This window comes from Ostrea edulis, chromosome 9 (genome assembly GCF_947568905.1).
Source record: "Ostrea edulis chromosome 9, xbOstEdul1.1, whole genome shotgun sequence".
NCBI lineage: Eukaryota > Metazoa > Mollusca > Bivalvia > Ostreida > Ostreidae > Ostrea > Ostrea edulis.
Window position 1 is genome coordinate 35339639 of NC_079172.1, and position 15024 is coordinate 35354662.

At 35.4% G+C, this 15024-nt stretch overlaps 1 protein-coding gene across 2 annotated transcripts in view; it reads right to left on the bottom strand.

The window, feature by feature from the left end:
• LOC125659259 (synaptic vesicular amine transporter-like) overlaps positions 1-15024 on the bottom strand; it is a 47157-nt gene that overhangs the window by 5266 nt on the left and 26867 nt on the right. For both annotated transcript variants that reach the window (XM_048890865.2, XM_048890866.2), the window contains exons 2-10: positions 13708-13856; positions 13065-13419; positions 7891-7949; positions 7360-7443; positions 5821-5913; positions 5277-5366; positions 5062-5163; positions 3459-3554; positions 1234-1312 (exon numbers count right to left, since the gene is read on the bottom strand). In XM_048890865.2, coding sequence (XP_048746822.2) covers positions 1234-1312; positions 3459-3554; positions 5062-5163; positions 5277-5366; positions 5821-5913; positions 7360-7443; positions 7891-7949; positions 13065-13419; positions 13708-13840 — 1091 coding nt within the window. In that variant the 5' untranslated portion in view covers positions 13841-13856. The remainder of the gene's footprint in view (positions 1-1233; positions 1313-3458; positions 3555-5061; positions 5164-5276; positions 5367-5820; positions 5914-7359; positions 7444-7890; positions 7950-13064; positions 13420-13707; positions 13857-15024) is intronic.

Consider the following 15024-nt stretch of genomic DNA (forward strand, 5'->3'; position numbering starts at 1 on the left):
AGTTAACGAAACTGTTAAAAATAAAGAATGTACCGATCATAAATAGTATATGCAATAAAATTTGACAAACAATCAAAGACAAACACTGTTTTACTATGGCAGGGTAGAAAATGTATGTACCATATTCTTCGAATTTGTGATAATCTGTCACTGAATATTGTAACAAAACTTCATGTATTTGATACTTATGTTTCAAGTGTTTTGAATTATGGTAGTGAAATTTGGGGTTTTAACCCAGGTAACGATGTTGAAAAGGTACATGTGGACTTTTGTAAGCGAATTTTACATGTAAAGAAGTGCACTCCAAATTATATGGTTTACGGGGAACTTGGTCGTGTGCCAATGTATAATTTACGTATGATAAAAATTATCAAATATTGGTTGAAAGTTATCAAAACCGACAATTGTATCCTTCAATCTATATATGATGACATGTTGATTTGCAATCACAAGAACTGTAATTGGCGCTGCCAAGTTAAGCATTTATTATTATCGAAAGGATTTGGTGATGTATGGTTTAACCACTATGTTAATAATGAAGTTTTATTTCTAGAATGTCTCAAACAGCGTTTAACTGACAACTTCATGCAGTCACGAGATGAATTTTTTGTTAATTCACCCAAATGTATTCTGTATAGACACCTTATTGATAATGTTACCATTCAATTTTACTTGACAAAATCTATTCCGGAAAATCTTATTAATCTTTTAGCAAAATTTAGATTGTCTGCTCACCAGCTTAGAATTGAACAAGGTAGATATAATGGCACAGCAAGACAAGATCGATTGTGTGAATTCTGTAATTTGAACGAAGTTGAGGACGAATATCATTTTATTTTAATATGTCCTTTGTACAAAAACCTCAGATCTGCATATATAAAAAAATATTATTGGTCGCATGCTTCTATGTTTAAACTGGTACAATTGATGTCAATTCATAATAGAAAACAAATCTGTAATCTGGGTAAATTTTTAAAAGGTGCTTTACTCTTACGATCTAGCCAAACTATCGTCTAATGTATATGCTGGTTTTTGTTGGTTTCTTTTTTATGTAAACTTGTCTTATAACTCTCTTCATGTATGTCCATCCTCTAATATTCACTCCACTCTTCATACTGTATACATCTTTTTTGTTTATACTTTGTAATTGAATATGTATTATGCTGATGAGCCGTAAGGCTTAAAGCCAATAAACAATACAATACAATACTATGGTTACGGAGAAACACTCACCTGCCTATCTTGTGCGCTAGTGGACCAAAGGTATTGGTGCCTATTAAGTATGATATACTAGCAGGTAAAAATGCAGCACCTGGAAACAGAACATGATTTTTTTCTTATAAATCATCATTATATGTCATTGATATTACATCATTTATATAATAGTATCCTCCCTTTAACAGAGATGTCCTATCAACTGTTTAGTTTCACACACTAAAGAGATGATCTTGTATTCACAACTAACAACTCAATTTTATGACAAAGTGGAAGACTTCAGCATCTCCATCGTCAGCTACCCATATTTATATAGCAATATGTCATTGTTATCTGCATTTGATGTTTATGCCTCTCAACTGATTCGATATACAAGAGCTTGTTCTGCGAATGATCATTTTATATCTAGGCAAGCTATTGATGAATAAGTTGATGTTACAGGGGTTTCAACAGTCACGTTTGAAGTCAGCATTTCGCAAATTCTATAGTCGTTATAATGGTCTTATTTGCAAATACAATTTGTCATTAGATTGAATGCTGTCTGACGTGTTAGGCCGTTTTTGGCATACTGATTTTTACTACGGATTACTCCATTTGCCTGATGCCGATAGAGGGCTCTTGGTAAGTGTGTCCGGTTGACAGAATGCTTACTCCTAACCACAGGGCTCGTGTTTGTCATAATTTTGTATTTTTATGAGATTGATCACTGTTATCTTCACTTATTCATTCTAAACCATTACGTTTCTTGAAATTCTATTAATATTGACTTTGACGATATCAAAACATTGAAATTGATTTGAAATACTCTCAATATTTGCCTGAGTACTTTAAATGCTATGATAACATATGAGAGTCACAGTTATCTCCTGGTTGTAATAATGATACATTGATTAATATACAATGTATGTACAAATTAATATTCTAAAATTTTCAATATCAGAGCGTCTGATAATTGCCATCCTTTATTAAAAGCCCCGTCGTCCACCGGATGTTTATCAATATAAGTGAGTACAAACACCATATTATTAACTCCCGCTCGTCCGCTGTTGATCTGTGGCTAACACTGTAAGTGATTGAGAGACACTAAAACTGAAAACCGATTTATTGAACGCTAATTCCAATGTTGCCTGGTTTATTTTCAGGTTTTTTTTTATTTCATGTAGAAGATGCTGTTGGTTTTTACTGAATGTATATATCTCTTTTTCTATCTTTAAATCAATTTCTATAGGTCATAGGTGATTATCCTTGACTCATATTGACGTAATTCACACAGCTTGAATATTAATTAATGATATTATACATTTCCAATTTTTGTTGGGTTATTTTTTTATTTTTTATTTTTTTGCTTTTGATATCTTTACAAATTGTAATGGTGGACGTTTCCACATGAACGCGATGCTTTTGAGTGATTGAGTGATTGTTTTTGTATGTTGTTTTACATCCGCTTGCAGTACGAACGTTCCACCTACAGACCACCACGGCGGTTTTGAGTCTATGAATCTTAATAAATATTTTAACGGCTGGGAATCCCGATAGAAATGAAAGTAGAATGTAAATAAAAATATAAAATGCTGTTACAAATGCAGCACGTGTGCTAGACTTTACCAACTACGTGCAGGAAGAGACGTAAATCATTAGAAAACAGCGAATTTTAAACATCTTGACGATAGATAATCACAGATATATATACGATTACACGTCTACACATTCAATCTGAAATCAGCAGATCGTTTTATTTCCAGTATCATTACGATTTCATAGAGAGAGTGTTGAGTGCTTTTCGATGAGCAAGAATGAGAACTTTCTCAAACTGATAGTACACAATTATTTTTGTTTCTTTGTCGTGAAAGGTGATGTTAACGAGCAGTGAACAATCTCATTTCTTATAAGGAATACAAAATAGAGAGTTGGGCAAACACGGACCCTTGCATAACCAGAGGTGAGATCATGTGCTTAGGAGGAGAAAGCATTCCCTTTCGACCCGTCACACCCGCCATGAGCCCTAAATCTTGATCAGGTAAACGGAGTAATCCGTAGTAAAAAACGGCTAAACAATCGGTATAAACATGTCAGATAGCATTTGGCCCAATGATAGGTTGTATTGTCATATGCTACTAGTACTAGTAGTAACTGAAATCTGGCACAGATCTGATATTCTGCAATATCATATGTTTCTGTAGTCCTATTATATATGCTAAAAATATATGGGATGGGTTATCTCGTTCTAAGAGGTACGTCCTTACCTTGTTCCCACTCCCTGGACCCCATGGTCTCGTACATCCATATAGGCAGAGACGGTTCCATCATGGCTATTCCCATGTTTGCAAACGTTATGGACCCTGCAATGAGTTGATACTTTGACTTATCTCAAAAAATTATACAATGCAGTGGATAATTCTGATAATCTTGGTGATATATCTTAGTCGAATAAATATTTCAATACAATTTTAAAATATTTGATCCAGTATATAGTAAAAATTGATATCTTTTATTTCTTATATGAAAAGTGAAAACCTTGATTCTTTGATTTACTCTAGTAAACTCTTTGATACTTTAATTTAGTATAGTAAAAACTAGGATACTTTCACTAACTATAGTAAAACGTTAATTTACTATAGTCAAAACTTTGATATTTCAATTTACTGTGGTAAATTCTTTGATGTAGTGTAGTAAAAACAACAGTGATTTGATTTGCTACAGTAAATACCTTATCTCTTCGACTAACTAAAGCAAGGTCTTTTGATATTTTGACGTAAAGTAAATACAATGATAAGATGATTTGCTACAGTAAATACTTGATTACTTTGGCTAACTAGAGTAAGGTCTTTGGTTTTCTATACATTGTAGTTGACCATGTATACTCTGATTGGCACTCAGGAAATATGTGCATGATAATCTCAAATAAAATTCTTTAATCTGTTCTCGTTCTTATTCCTAGAGATTAACATTATCGTCTATGTATAAACATGCACACAATGATGCTTCCGTTTATTTTATATTCTATGTATCCATAAGATACTACTAACATTTACTGATTTCAAGCTTTGTACGTGAAATCTGAATTACCTATCACGTACTATTGTCACCAGGATAATGCTATTTATGTGCATATTAAGACACTCTAGAGCGCCTACAGGTTTTCTGCCGACGATTTTGATGAAGATCACCCTCTTTCACGGTAAAAAAAAAAACAAAAAAACAAAAAACATCCCTTGGTGACAGAAATTAGTACATTTTTCTAAAAGTAAAAACCTCTTCGAATTGTCATCAATTGTGATGAAGACAAAAAAAATTGTCATAAAAGGTTTGTATATTACATCTGTAAGTCTTCCTAATTATTCAATGAGTGATTGAAATGACGTTGCCAGCATCGAAGGAAAATTGAATGACGCGCGTAAGGATTACGAAACAGGAATAGCTAAAATAAGTCAATTTTATCACCCTGCGGAAAAAAAACCCCGCTATATGGTAAAACTTTTTATTTTAAAGGCTGGGAATTCCGACAGAAATGAAAGTAGAATGTAGATAAAAGACATAAACTTCCGTTTTGAAAATACACGAGGATATGAACAGCGACGCTTCACTCCGATATTCTTTTCATGAAGCATTTAAAATGTGCTGTGTGAAGTATAGTGGCGTGCAGTGTCGCTGTTCAGACGTGCTGCATGAAAAGTATGCCGGCGTCATGTACTTTCAAAAATGAAATTCATTTCTTAAATATACAAATGTACGTCACTTGACAGTGTTCGTCTTACCTTAGGGTTTACATGTCTCTTGCAAGTGCGTGTTACTGAACCGCTACATGTAAGAGAAAAAAATCTATGGATCTTTTCGTATGCAACTTACCAGCTGCTATGATGATATACGGATCTCTAATAAGCTCGGATAGGGGTGCCCCTAACTGGGACTCGGGTTTCACGGATGGCTGTAACATGAACATCTGCAGGACTGAAAGACAGCAACAAGTTCCAATATACTACACTGAGAGTGAGGATAAGGCTATGGTTTCCTTCAAATTAACAAGTTTGCAAATTAAAAGAATTCAGTTTTATTCAACGTACTGCCATCTATCAGAGCTAGGGAAGATAGAATCAGAAACGGAGCTTCTTTGCCTGCAAATTCGTACATGACACCCCCAAATGGTGGACCAACTGCGAAGACAAGAAAAAACTCATATAAATATTCGTCTTATTATTCCCGTTATATTTCAAACATTCAATTTATTCTTTAAATTGTAGATCATTTGCAAGGGTCCGTTTTAAAAACAACTGACGACAAAGTCGCAAGTCTTAAATTGCATTACATTTGTTATCAACTTAAATGAATTGATTAACCTTTCCGAAGTTTAATTTTAAACATGTTTTAAAACTAGTTTGCATTGAAGTGAATAATCTTACAATAAACGGGAAGATTCAAGTATGTAAAGTTTTTTGTGAGTCAAGTTTATAAAACGTGCCTTAGAATTGTATATAAAATCCTCTTAGATACTAAATGAGTGATTAAGATCACGTTGTGAAAACACCAGGATCCAACCAGCATCAGAAATGAACACCCAAAATACTTCCAAAGTACTCTCGTATAACACTGTATATTTCCTATACTAACCGAGTACTCCCATAGCGAGACCACCCAAAGCCAGCCCCATGGCGTTCCCGCGTTCCTTGTCATCCGGGTAAGTCATCGCCAGCATCCCCATACCTTAAAACAAGTAAAAAAGTGTAATGCACAAGTTTGCATCGAACGAAATAATGCCAGTCTGTTCATCTTGGTTCAAAAATAAACTTAATATAGTGCTTGTTAAGGAAGTATACTACATCGGCATAATGGCCGATTTCCTTTTAAAACATAGATGGAAATTTAGATATCAGAAATATTTGTATAATCTTTTTCGATTTCGATGCCCATCTGATCAGCTCAGTAGGTTAGCGTGTCGACTGCTGAATTGTAGATCGCGGGTTCGAGTTCAGCATTGGTTTTAATTTTTTCAGATTATTTTCAACTAACACTACAATTTTTGACCAAATGAAGTAAGTTTGAAAGTACAATATACTCGACGTTTCATCCACATCAAATGTCTCTGGTGTAGCATTCCTCCTTAACTATATATAATTTAGTGCGGAAGTTACGCATGTCTAGTCGACTAGTGCATGCCAGCGAATTCTAGTTTAGATCAGAAATATAAATATGATCGTCTGCAACAGTGTCAATTCACAATGTATTTTCGATAATGGCGTTGAAGTATTACAGATGTACCGGCATAAATCGAACAACTACAACTTTCTCGATAACTGTGTTCTTCGGATCGAAACTTTCCCCGAAATGACGACTCATATAATTCAAAACAGTTTTTTGATTGCATTTATTAACCTCGCTTTCCTAGTGGAGAACGGCGAACTTCGATTTCGATTGCTGCAGTTTACCACGCTGTGGGCAAGAGTTAATTGTAAAACAGTAGGCATAAATGAGTGTAATTGACTAATATAACTAAAAACATGCATCCCTTTGTAATTTCTGTCATATATTCTTCAAAATCAATCTGCTTGTAGTGCAGAAACTAATTTTCACACTTTGTCCGCCATCTTTGAACAACATGTAGAGCGCTATTAAGCTAGTACATGTACATTTTTCAACTAAACTCGTTCATTTCCGGCAAACTAAAGCACGTTCGGATGAACTATAGTTTTACTTTGGCGAATAAAGTTGGTACGCGAATTCCACCCTTAGAAACAAGCATGTCATTTGACATACAACTTATTGAGCTGATGCAATTTCTGTTCTATAGATTTGGTATGTACAACTATTTTTAGGAATGATGTAATTCTTACATATAGATATCAAGAACCATTGGTAAGTACTTATAGGAATGTTACAATTTATTCGAGGTCGAAAACAATAATTATAAAAAACCGACTATAAGAGAAAGCACATAATAGTATATTAGTAAGCGATTATAACAGAGACAAATAATAATCTTTTACATATAGTATTTTAGTACTTTTATAAAATACTTTCTGGAAGACCAACACGATGTACTACAGTGCTACAACCATCAAATGTAAGTCTGACAATTGTTGTACGTAAATCACCTGCTTGAGTTTAAGAAACAACGCGTACTAATATTGTTGGTGAATTCTCACCCCTCACCTGCCACACTGGAACAGGAGGACCCGATACCCTGTACTGCCCTGGCAATGAAAAGCACCCAGTAGTTCTCCCCAAAGGCAAATACTGAAGAATAAAGATTGTGGAAGAATTGTGATTTTTACTGTAATGAAAGTAGTAGTCACCGACAGAACACGTACATTCAGCTCTCCAGTCTAACCTCTCCCTGCCAAGTCATAAAATTGAATAAGAAGGTTAGCGCTACAGAACTGAAGGATTATGACAGATATAACTGTCTTGTTGGATATATTCTATGTTCAGAAAGATGTCCTTGTTTAATGTAACTACAGTGAAATGAACATTCCTAAGAATATCACTATAATCTGTAATTTGGCTATCGTAGAAGATTACTATAATTTGTAAAATGGTAGTATAAATATAAAAAATAGATAAATCCTCAATTAAATAAACAAGAGATTTTGAATTATTATAGAGAATTTCACTCGACATATCAGGATGTTTCTCTCTTAATTTAGAACCACGACAGAAGAGAAACTTATGTACAATACTCACTGACTGTTGAGACGAACATGACGACAAACCCAGTAAACATCGGGATCGTGTACCCAATTCTATAAATAGAATTTAAAAACACATATATCAGGATCTACAAACCTCGAAAAAAAAAATCGCGTACCTTATCATAAAAATGAAATCACCGATCCCAGTAAATATGGAGATCCACGTGTACAGATCTGAAAATTGTGAAATTTTAGCATCGGGATCGTAAAGTAAAATTAAAACATCGGGCCATCGTACACCCAATGCTGGAAACAATACACACGGGGATTTATATACCTTACGCTGCTCTGAAAATAGTACATTATATATAATTAACACAGGGATGGTTTACTCCACCCCCACCCCACCTCCTAAATCTCGTAAACTTTTGGGGCCGTGTAACCAACTGGGAAAATGACCAGACAAACAGCGATTATATCGCAATCGTTTCCCCGGTCATCTAAAGAGATTAACATTTATTGTTTTAAAGGACTTGATGATCGACAGTTTTCAAAAATGATAAGGAATTTTCTTACATTTTATGTATTGTCACTCTTTCCTACAGATAAACAAACGTAAACATTGAGGTTGTGTATTTACTTCTGCACACTATAAACGCTCGGGATCGTGCTTCCACTCCTGAACATGATAACGCCTCGGGATCGCGTATACAATCCTTAACATGGGTTATCATGTATCCAATCCCTAACATGATAAATCCCCGGGATCTTGCACCCAATCTCTAACATGATAAATCCTCGGGATCGTGTATTCAATCCTTAACATGATAAACCCTCGGGATCGTGCATCCAATCCTTAACATGATAAACCCTCGGGATCGTGTATCCAATCCTTAACATGATAAATACTCGGGATCGTGCATCCAATCCTTAACATGATAAATCCTCGGGATCGTGTATCCAATCCTTAACATGATAAACCCTCGGGATCGTGCATCCAATCCTTAACATGATAAACCCTCGGGATCGTGCATACAATCCTTAACAACAGACACTAGAATATTAAGATCGTATTGGCAGAACAGAAACACAATCATAACCCCTAGGTAACCTTCGAAGAGTTTCTAACTGCTAGTCCTCCAATCAGAAATCTAAATTCAATGATTGGAGGGCAAATATCGATGCTCTCCTCAAAGAACATACCGATATCCTAAATATTAGATCGTGAATCTATTTCTGAACATGATCAAACCCTGGGGATCGTGTATCTAATTATGAACATGATCAAACCCCGGGGATCGTGAATCTATTTCTGAACATGATGAAACCCTGGGAATCGTGAACTATTTCTGAACATGATGAAACCCTGGGAATCGTGTATCTAATTCTGAACATGATGGAACCCTGGGAATCGTGTATCGAATTCTGCAAAATGGTACACAAAATCCTATAAACACCGGATCGAGTACACAATAGTAAAAATAAAACAGAAAATTTGATTATCATCTATAATTTTTTTCTTGTACATATCTATATGATAATCACGATTTTGAGCAAAATGATTTTTATTCCTAATTTGAAAATATCCAAGTACACTAGATGCAACGTAAAAATATCAAATTTAAGATACTAAACTAATTTACAGTGACTTTTATTTATGACGGCCTGGTTTAGGTGGTTTTCGCTTTATATAAACCCTGAAAGGCTTGATTAACCCTTTCGTTCCCCGTTCAATTTGTTAAGTCGTGTTCACTTATCAATCGCAGCTGGTTCGTGTGGGTTCGCGAGCTGCTTGAGTCACTTCTAACCTATTTTCAAAGCTGTGAGTTTTGGAATCCGGATTAAAATAGGTCATCAGTACCCCTTGCTTGTTGTAAGAGGCGACTACATGAGACGGTCCTTCGGATGAGACCATATAAACCCTCATTGCTTACTGACCGTAAGCGCCGAGCATAGGACTAAATTCTGCATCCCTTCATCGGCAATGGTGACGTCTGTATATGAGTGAAATATTCTCGAGAGGGACGTTAAACAGCATACAACCAATCAGTTTGCATGGAACTTGAATTAATGATTGTTTGAAGGTTAGGTTGGGGGGGAGGGGGAGGGCACAAGTTAGTGGGGAAATATCTTAGGAATTTTCACATCGACATTTTTAGGCGGCGATTTATAAAACTGCGATGTAAGATCTCAAATGCGCACAGAAATTGCGACGTAAATGAAAAGTTTTTGAAAAGGGTGGATCAGTAGCTCTTTGGCATATCCACACACTTTTGACCAGAGAGCTAGTTTTGCAGTGAAGTCACAACATGCAATTACTTATAAAAACCACGCAATGACGTCAGAGGGAACTGTAATATTGACAAACTACTGCAATACAACAGTCTGGATTTTAAAGTCTCCCAGTCATGTTTTAATTGTGTTTGTGTTTTTAGAGATTACATCATTTACACATGAACGGAGACTAACCAGCCTCTCGGACTCGATCTAAAGTTTTACTCATGAGTATCATCATTGATAATCAGTTTAGTATTCTGGCATTTAAAAAAACCGTCTGTATGAACCAAATATCTTCGTCACATGTATACCAGTTATAGGGACTTACATCGAAATTACCGTCTTCCTATCAAATGTAATTAAACGAGAAAACTGCAGGAAGTCAACGTAATTGACCAGAGAAAGCAGTCCTCATTGAAACAGTTTTACTCGATAAAGTGACTTGATTACAAAATTAATCCACTCTTTGATCCAGCTACTTTCAATAACTTATAAAAATCGACTTTTACTAAAAGACATTTTATGTACTGATGGCTAAAATTTCTAAGCAGCTAGTTGTAATCAGTCAAACAATTATTTCTACACCATTAAGGCAGTCGTTCAGTCCTCGCTAGATTCAGTGGAGGTATCGGTAGTGCAGAATGGTGGAGATTGATTGAACGTAATACTAGTGATTAAAAGAGATTGCAAAATGAATGTCTTTACCGACTGTATATAACGACGCGCAACACACATTAGAGGCCCGAAGTAAATGTTATTCTAACAGTATCAATTGCCTTTGCACTAATTGTAGGAAAAGTTAATTTCACATTGGTTACAATTATTGCCGTATTATCCGATATTGCAGTCACCAAACATCAAAGTCCCTTTTTAACCAAAAGTAATCGAAGCCGTACTTGTCAATGACTAATTTGCATCTCTATCTAATGTACTCTATACTAATTGGTCTATATAGCATAAACCTCTTCTATGAACCTCAAAAAACGTGCTTCATCGCGAAGCCATTTCTGGCACGGGAGAAAATTCAACTGGCAAGAAATAGAGAATTTACAAAAGAAGAAGCCCTTAGGATACAACGCTGACCCGAGACAGCTTGCTGATACAAAGTCGTAACTGATCCATTCAGAACACTAATGGGGACCCCGAACACACTGTGAGGATACTTGCTTATTAGTTTGTCCTTTTGTAATAACTCTTAACTTGCATCTAGTTCTGCTTTGATTCAGTAGGCTAGGATTCAAATCCGTCTGGATCTATAAATATGACATGTACCCACATAGAAATTCTTGACACTCCCTCTGGTATGAAACTGTTTGAGGGTTACTTGGCGCGTTTTGGTTTCATTTTTATTTTCGTCATTTTTCCCACGCCATTTTTTAAAATTAAAACTGCCAATACTAAATAACACTTTGAATACCTATTATAGTTCAATAAATGTCAAGATTTGAAGACAAAAATGAAAATGACTTAATACTACGTTATGATGCTTGCATACTGTTAAGATAACAATATTTTCATTCTCCTAAAGGTATCTTCGGAATCTTACTTATATATTTCTTAGTAAAAAACGAGCTTTGAATCTCTGTCGTAACCCTATCTAACCCCTGGGGCTAATAGAGGGAACATATTTGAAGTTTCATTACTTTATGGTGCCTCTCTTTCAAAAACTGTACATCCGTGTTGTTATTAATAAGTTCCAGGATACCCTTAAAGATTCTCCCTAAACATACGTGTACCTAAATTCTCCCTACTTGCACATCTTGTTATATTCTCCCCACATACACGTTTTCCTATATTCTCCCAACATCCACATATTCCGAGATTTTCCCTATACACACTTTTCTCACGTACTAGTATTCCTTAATTCTCCCTAAATGCATGTACACGTATTCCTAGATTATCCCTTTCAACATGTGTCCCTATATAATCTTTACATACACATATCCCTAAATTCTCTCTAAATACACGTACTCCTAGATTCTCCTTACATCCACATAGTTCTAGATTCACGTATTCCTAAAACCTCCCTACATCCACATATTCATATGATCTCCCTACATTCACATATTCCTAGATTTTCTCTATATACATATATTCCCAGATTCTCCCTAGGTATACATATTCCTAGATTCTCCCTTCATATACGTATTCCTAGATTCTTCCTACATATACGTATTCGTAGATTCTCCCTACATATACGTATTCCTATATAAAAGCCTCGTAGTGGTCGCATCGTGAATCCAAAGGTTGTGATTTGAACTTTGTATCCCCATTACACCTAGATGACATCAGAAAGACAATGATTTAAACAAACTTGTATCTCCACTAAAGCAGGAGGCTATCCGAGCCATGATTTGAACAAACTTGTATTGTCCGATTAATCTACCTTGGTAGAGTGGAATAACCTTGAAATTTGTAATGGGAAGTTTCTACTAACTTTCCGATTATGTCAGGCTGTGAAAACATAAAGATTTCTCCCTATTGGTGTCCATGTATGCAAGACAGGGTGTGGTCAATTCTAAAGGTCAACAATAGCCAATTAAATCACACAAAAGGCTACCACAACGGAATTTACTTAAAAGTGGACTTTAGTAGAATGTGATAAGATTGAATTACATGCATATTGTTATTATGGACTATCACATTCACTTCGCTATTTTGAGTCATTTCGTTCTTGAAAATACCGTATTTTCACTGTTTACTAATCATTTCAGTTTTAGAGGAGTGTGGCCTTTTGTCAAAATATAATTCACTATTATCCAAGGGTTTCATTGCGATTGACCCAGTGGTTTTTCAGAAGTAAAAAATGAAAAATATTAACGTCAACGAAACAGATGCTAGGTAAAATCTAAATCCATAATGTTTATTTGAGCTTATTGGTTATTCTCTCTCTCTCTCTCTCCCTCCCTCTCTCTCTCTCTCTCGCTCTCGCGCTCTCTCTCTCTTTACCTGTTCGTGACGTGCCCCACAAACGGGTTGGCAATCAGCTGTATCATGGCTTTGGATGCAAACATCAGGCCTACTTCTACATTCTCATTGGCTAATTCAGCATGACGTTTAGTCACTATTTGAATCTCATCAAAATATGGAATGGTTTCGTTCACCGTCACATTGACGCAGTGAGCGTTAGTGTCCTCAAAGTAACTAACCCGTTTATTATATGTGCTCGCCAGTCTTTGGAAATTTGATTGCAACGTCACATTTAGCGGAACACATCTGGACACTAATGTTGTCCTGTTGAACGTCTTATTCAACATCTCGTAAGGATTTTCCAGTTTTCTTAAGAAATTTGGTATAATGGGTACTGAAATGTAAAATTGTTGGTGCAGTGGTTATCTTTGATGTTTACATTAAATTCCTGTCCTGGTGTGTTGTATGATGAACAAATTATGTTGACGTTAACAATATGATTTACTTAATTTCCAATGATACAAGATAGAAGGAAACCCATAGTAACCAACATGTATGTCAATAAAAATAAACCAGTCATTACTCTGCCTATTTGTTTGATATCATTTGATCTATAAAATAAAGATATTTGTAGAACAACATGGAATCTTAAATATCGGATGATTAATTGATCGATACTGACCAACAACGGACAGCAGCATGTTGTCCAGGAAGAGTGCAATGAAGACAATGACGAGGACCAGGTAGCGAGACTGGCGACATCTGTTGATGCACCCCGACACTTTACTAAGGGAGACAACCTCCTTCACCGTCATTCTCTCACATTCACGTCTGTAAATATATGACAAAGTACATGTAAATACAACTTCTATTTACGAAACTGTGGTGTACAATCGGAGATGGATTTGAAAGGTAACATTTACTACTGTATATTGTAAATCTAAAACTGGAGTCTTAAGTAGGCATACTACATCATCAGAATGGTGGACTTCTTTTAAGGCATGGATGAAAATATAAATATCAGTAATATTTGTAGATTTACTAGCTGGGTAGCTCAATGGGTTAGCATGCCGACTGCTTAACTGTAGATCACGGATTCAAGTCCAGCAGGGTTTTCAAAAAAGCAGATCACTTTCGACTAAAACTGCGATTTTACACTAAATAAAGTAAATTTGAAAAGTTTGAATTTCAAAATAGTGTATTTATCCTTTAGTTTTCAACCATGTCAATTATCTCTGGTATAGCATTCCTTTTTAAAACAAATCTGGGGAAATATTTTGAACTTTAACTCGGTAATGCCAAAGAATAAAATATTCCATAAATACGGAGAAAATCATCAACAAATAGGCACATAAAAGTCTACTATGCTGTGTGTGAACATATTCTAACGCTTAAATCTGAAAATTTCTTTCTATTCATAACCACAAAGAATATGTTTATAATTAGACGGATTGTTAAATCAACAAACATTGCATCAGCTCCAATTTTGCCAAATTCTAAATGTGCTAGAAGTAGTCATGCATTATCATGAAATGTGATGAATCCTCAAATCTTTCTGACATATACGCAAAGTGGGAAAAATACAATGGCATGCATGGTCCCTATACTCTTATCCAAATGATCAATGGTTACCACTTGCTTTCATACCATCTACATAAAATATAGTTTCTTACGTAATGATTCTAAAGCGTGAAAACATTTGTTACAGATTCATTCTTAGGCAAATACGATACACTAAAATGAAACCAGTTAGCCAAGTGGAGAGTACTCTCAAGGACTCGAATCAAATCCGATAAAATCAACCCAACAAAATCAACAAAAAGTACCGGGTGCCTGGTAGACAGGATACCAGGTAAGAGTCTCAGCAAATCTTAAAAGAACATCATAATCAGTCAAAATAAAATCCTTGTAGAGAGATGAATAGACACAAACAGAGCAACCACCGGGTTAAGTAACAAACAGATGGCAATTGGTCCTTCGGGAGGAAAACCAAAAGTGG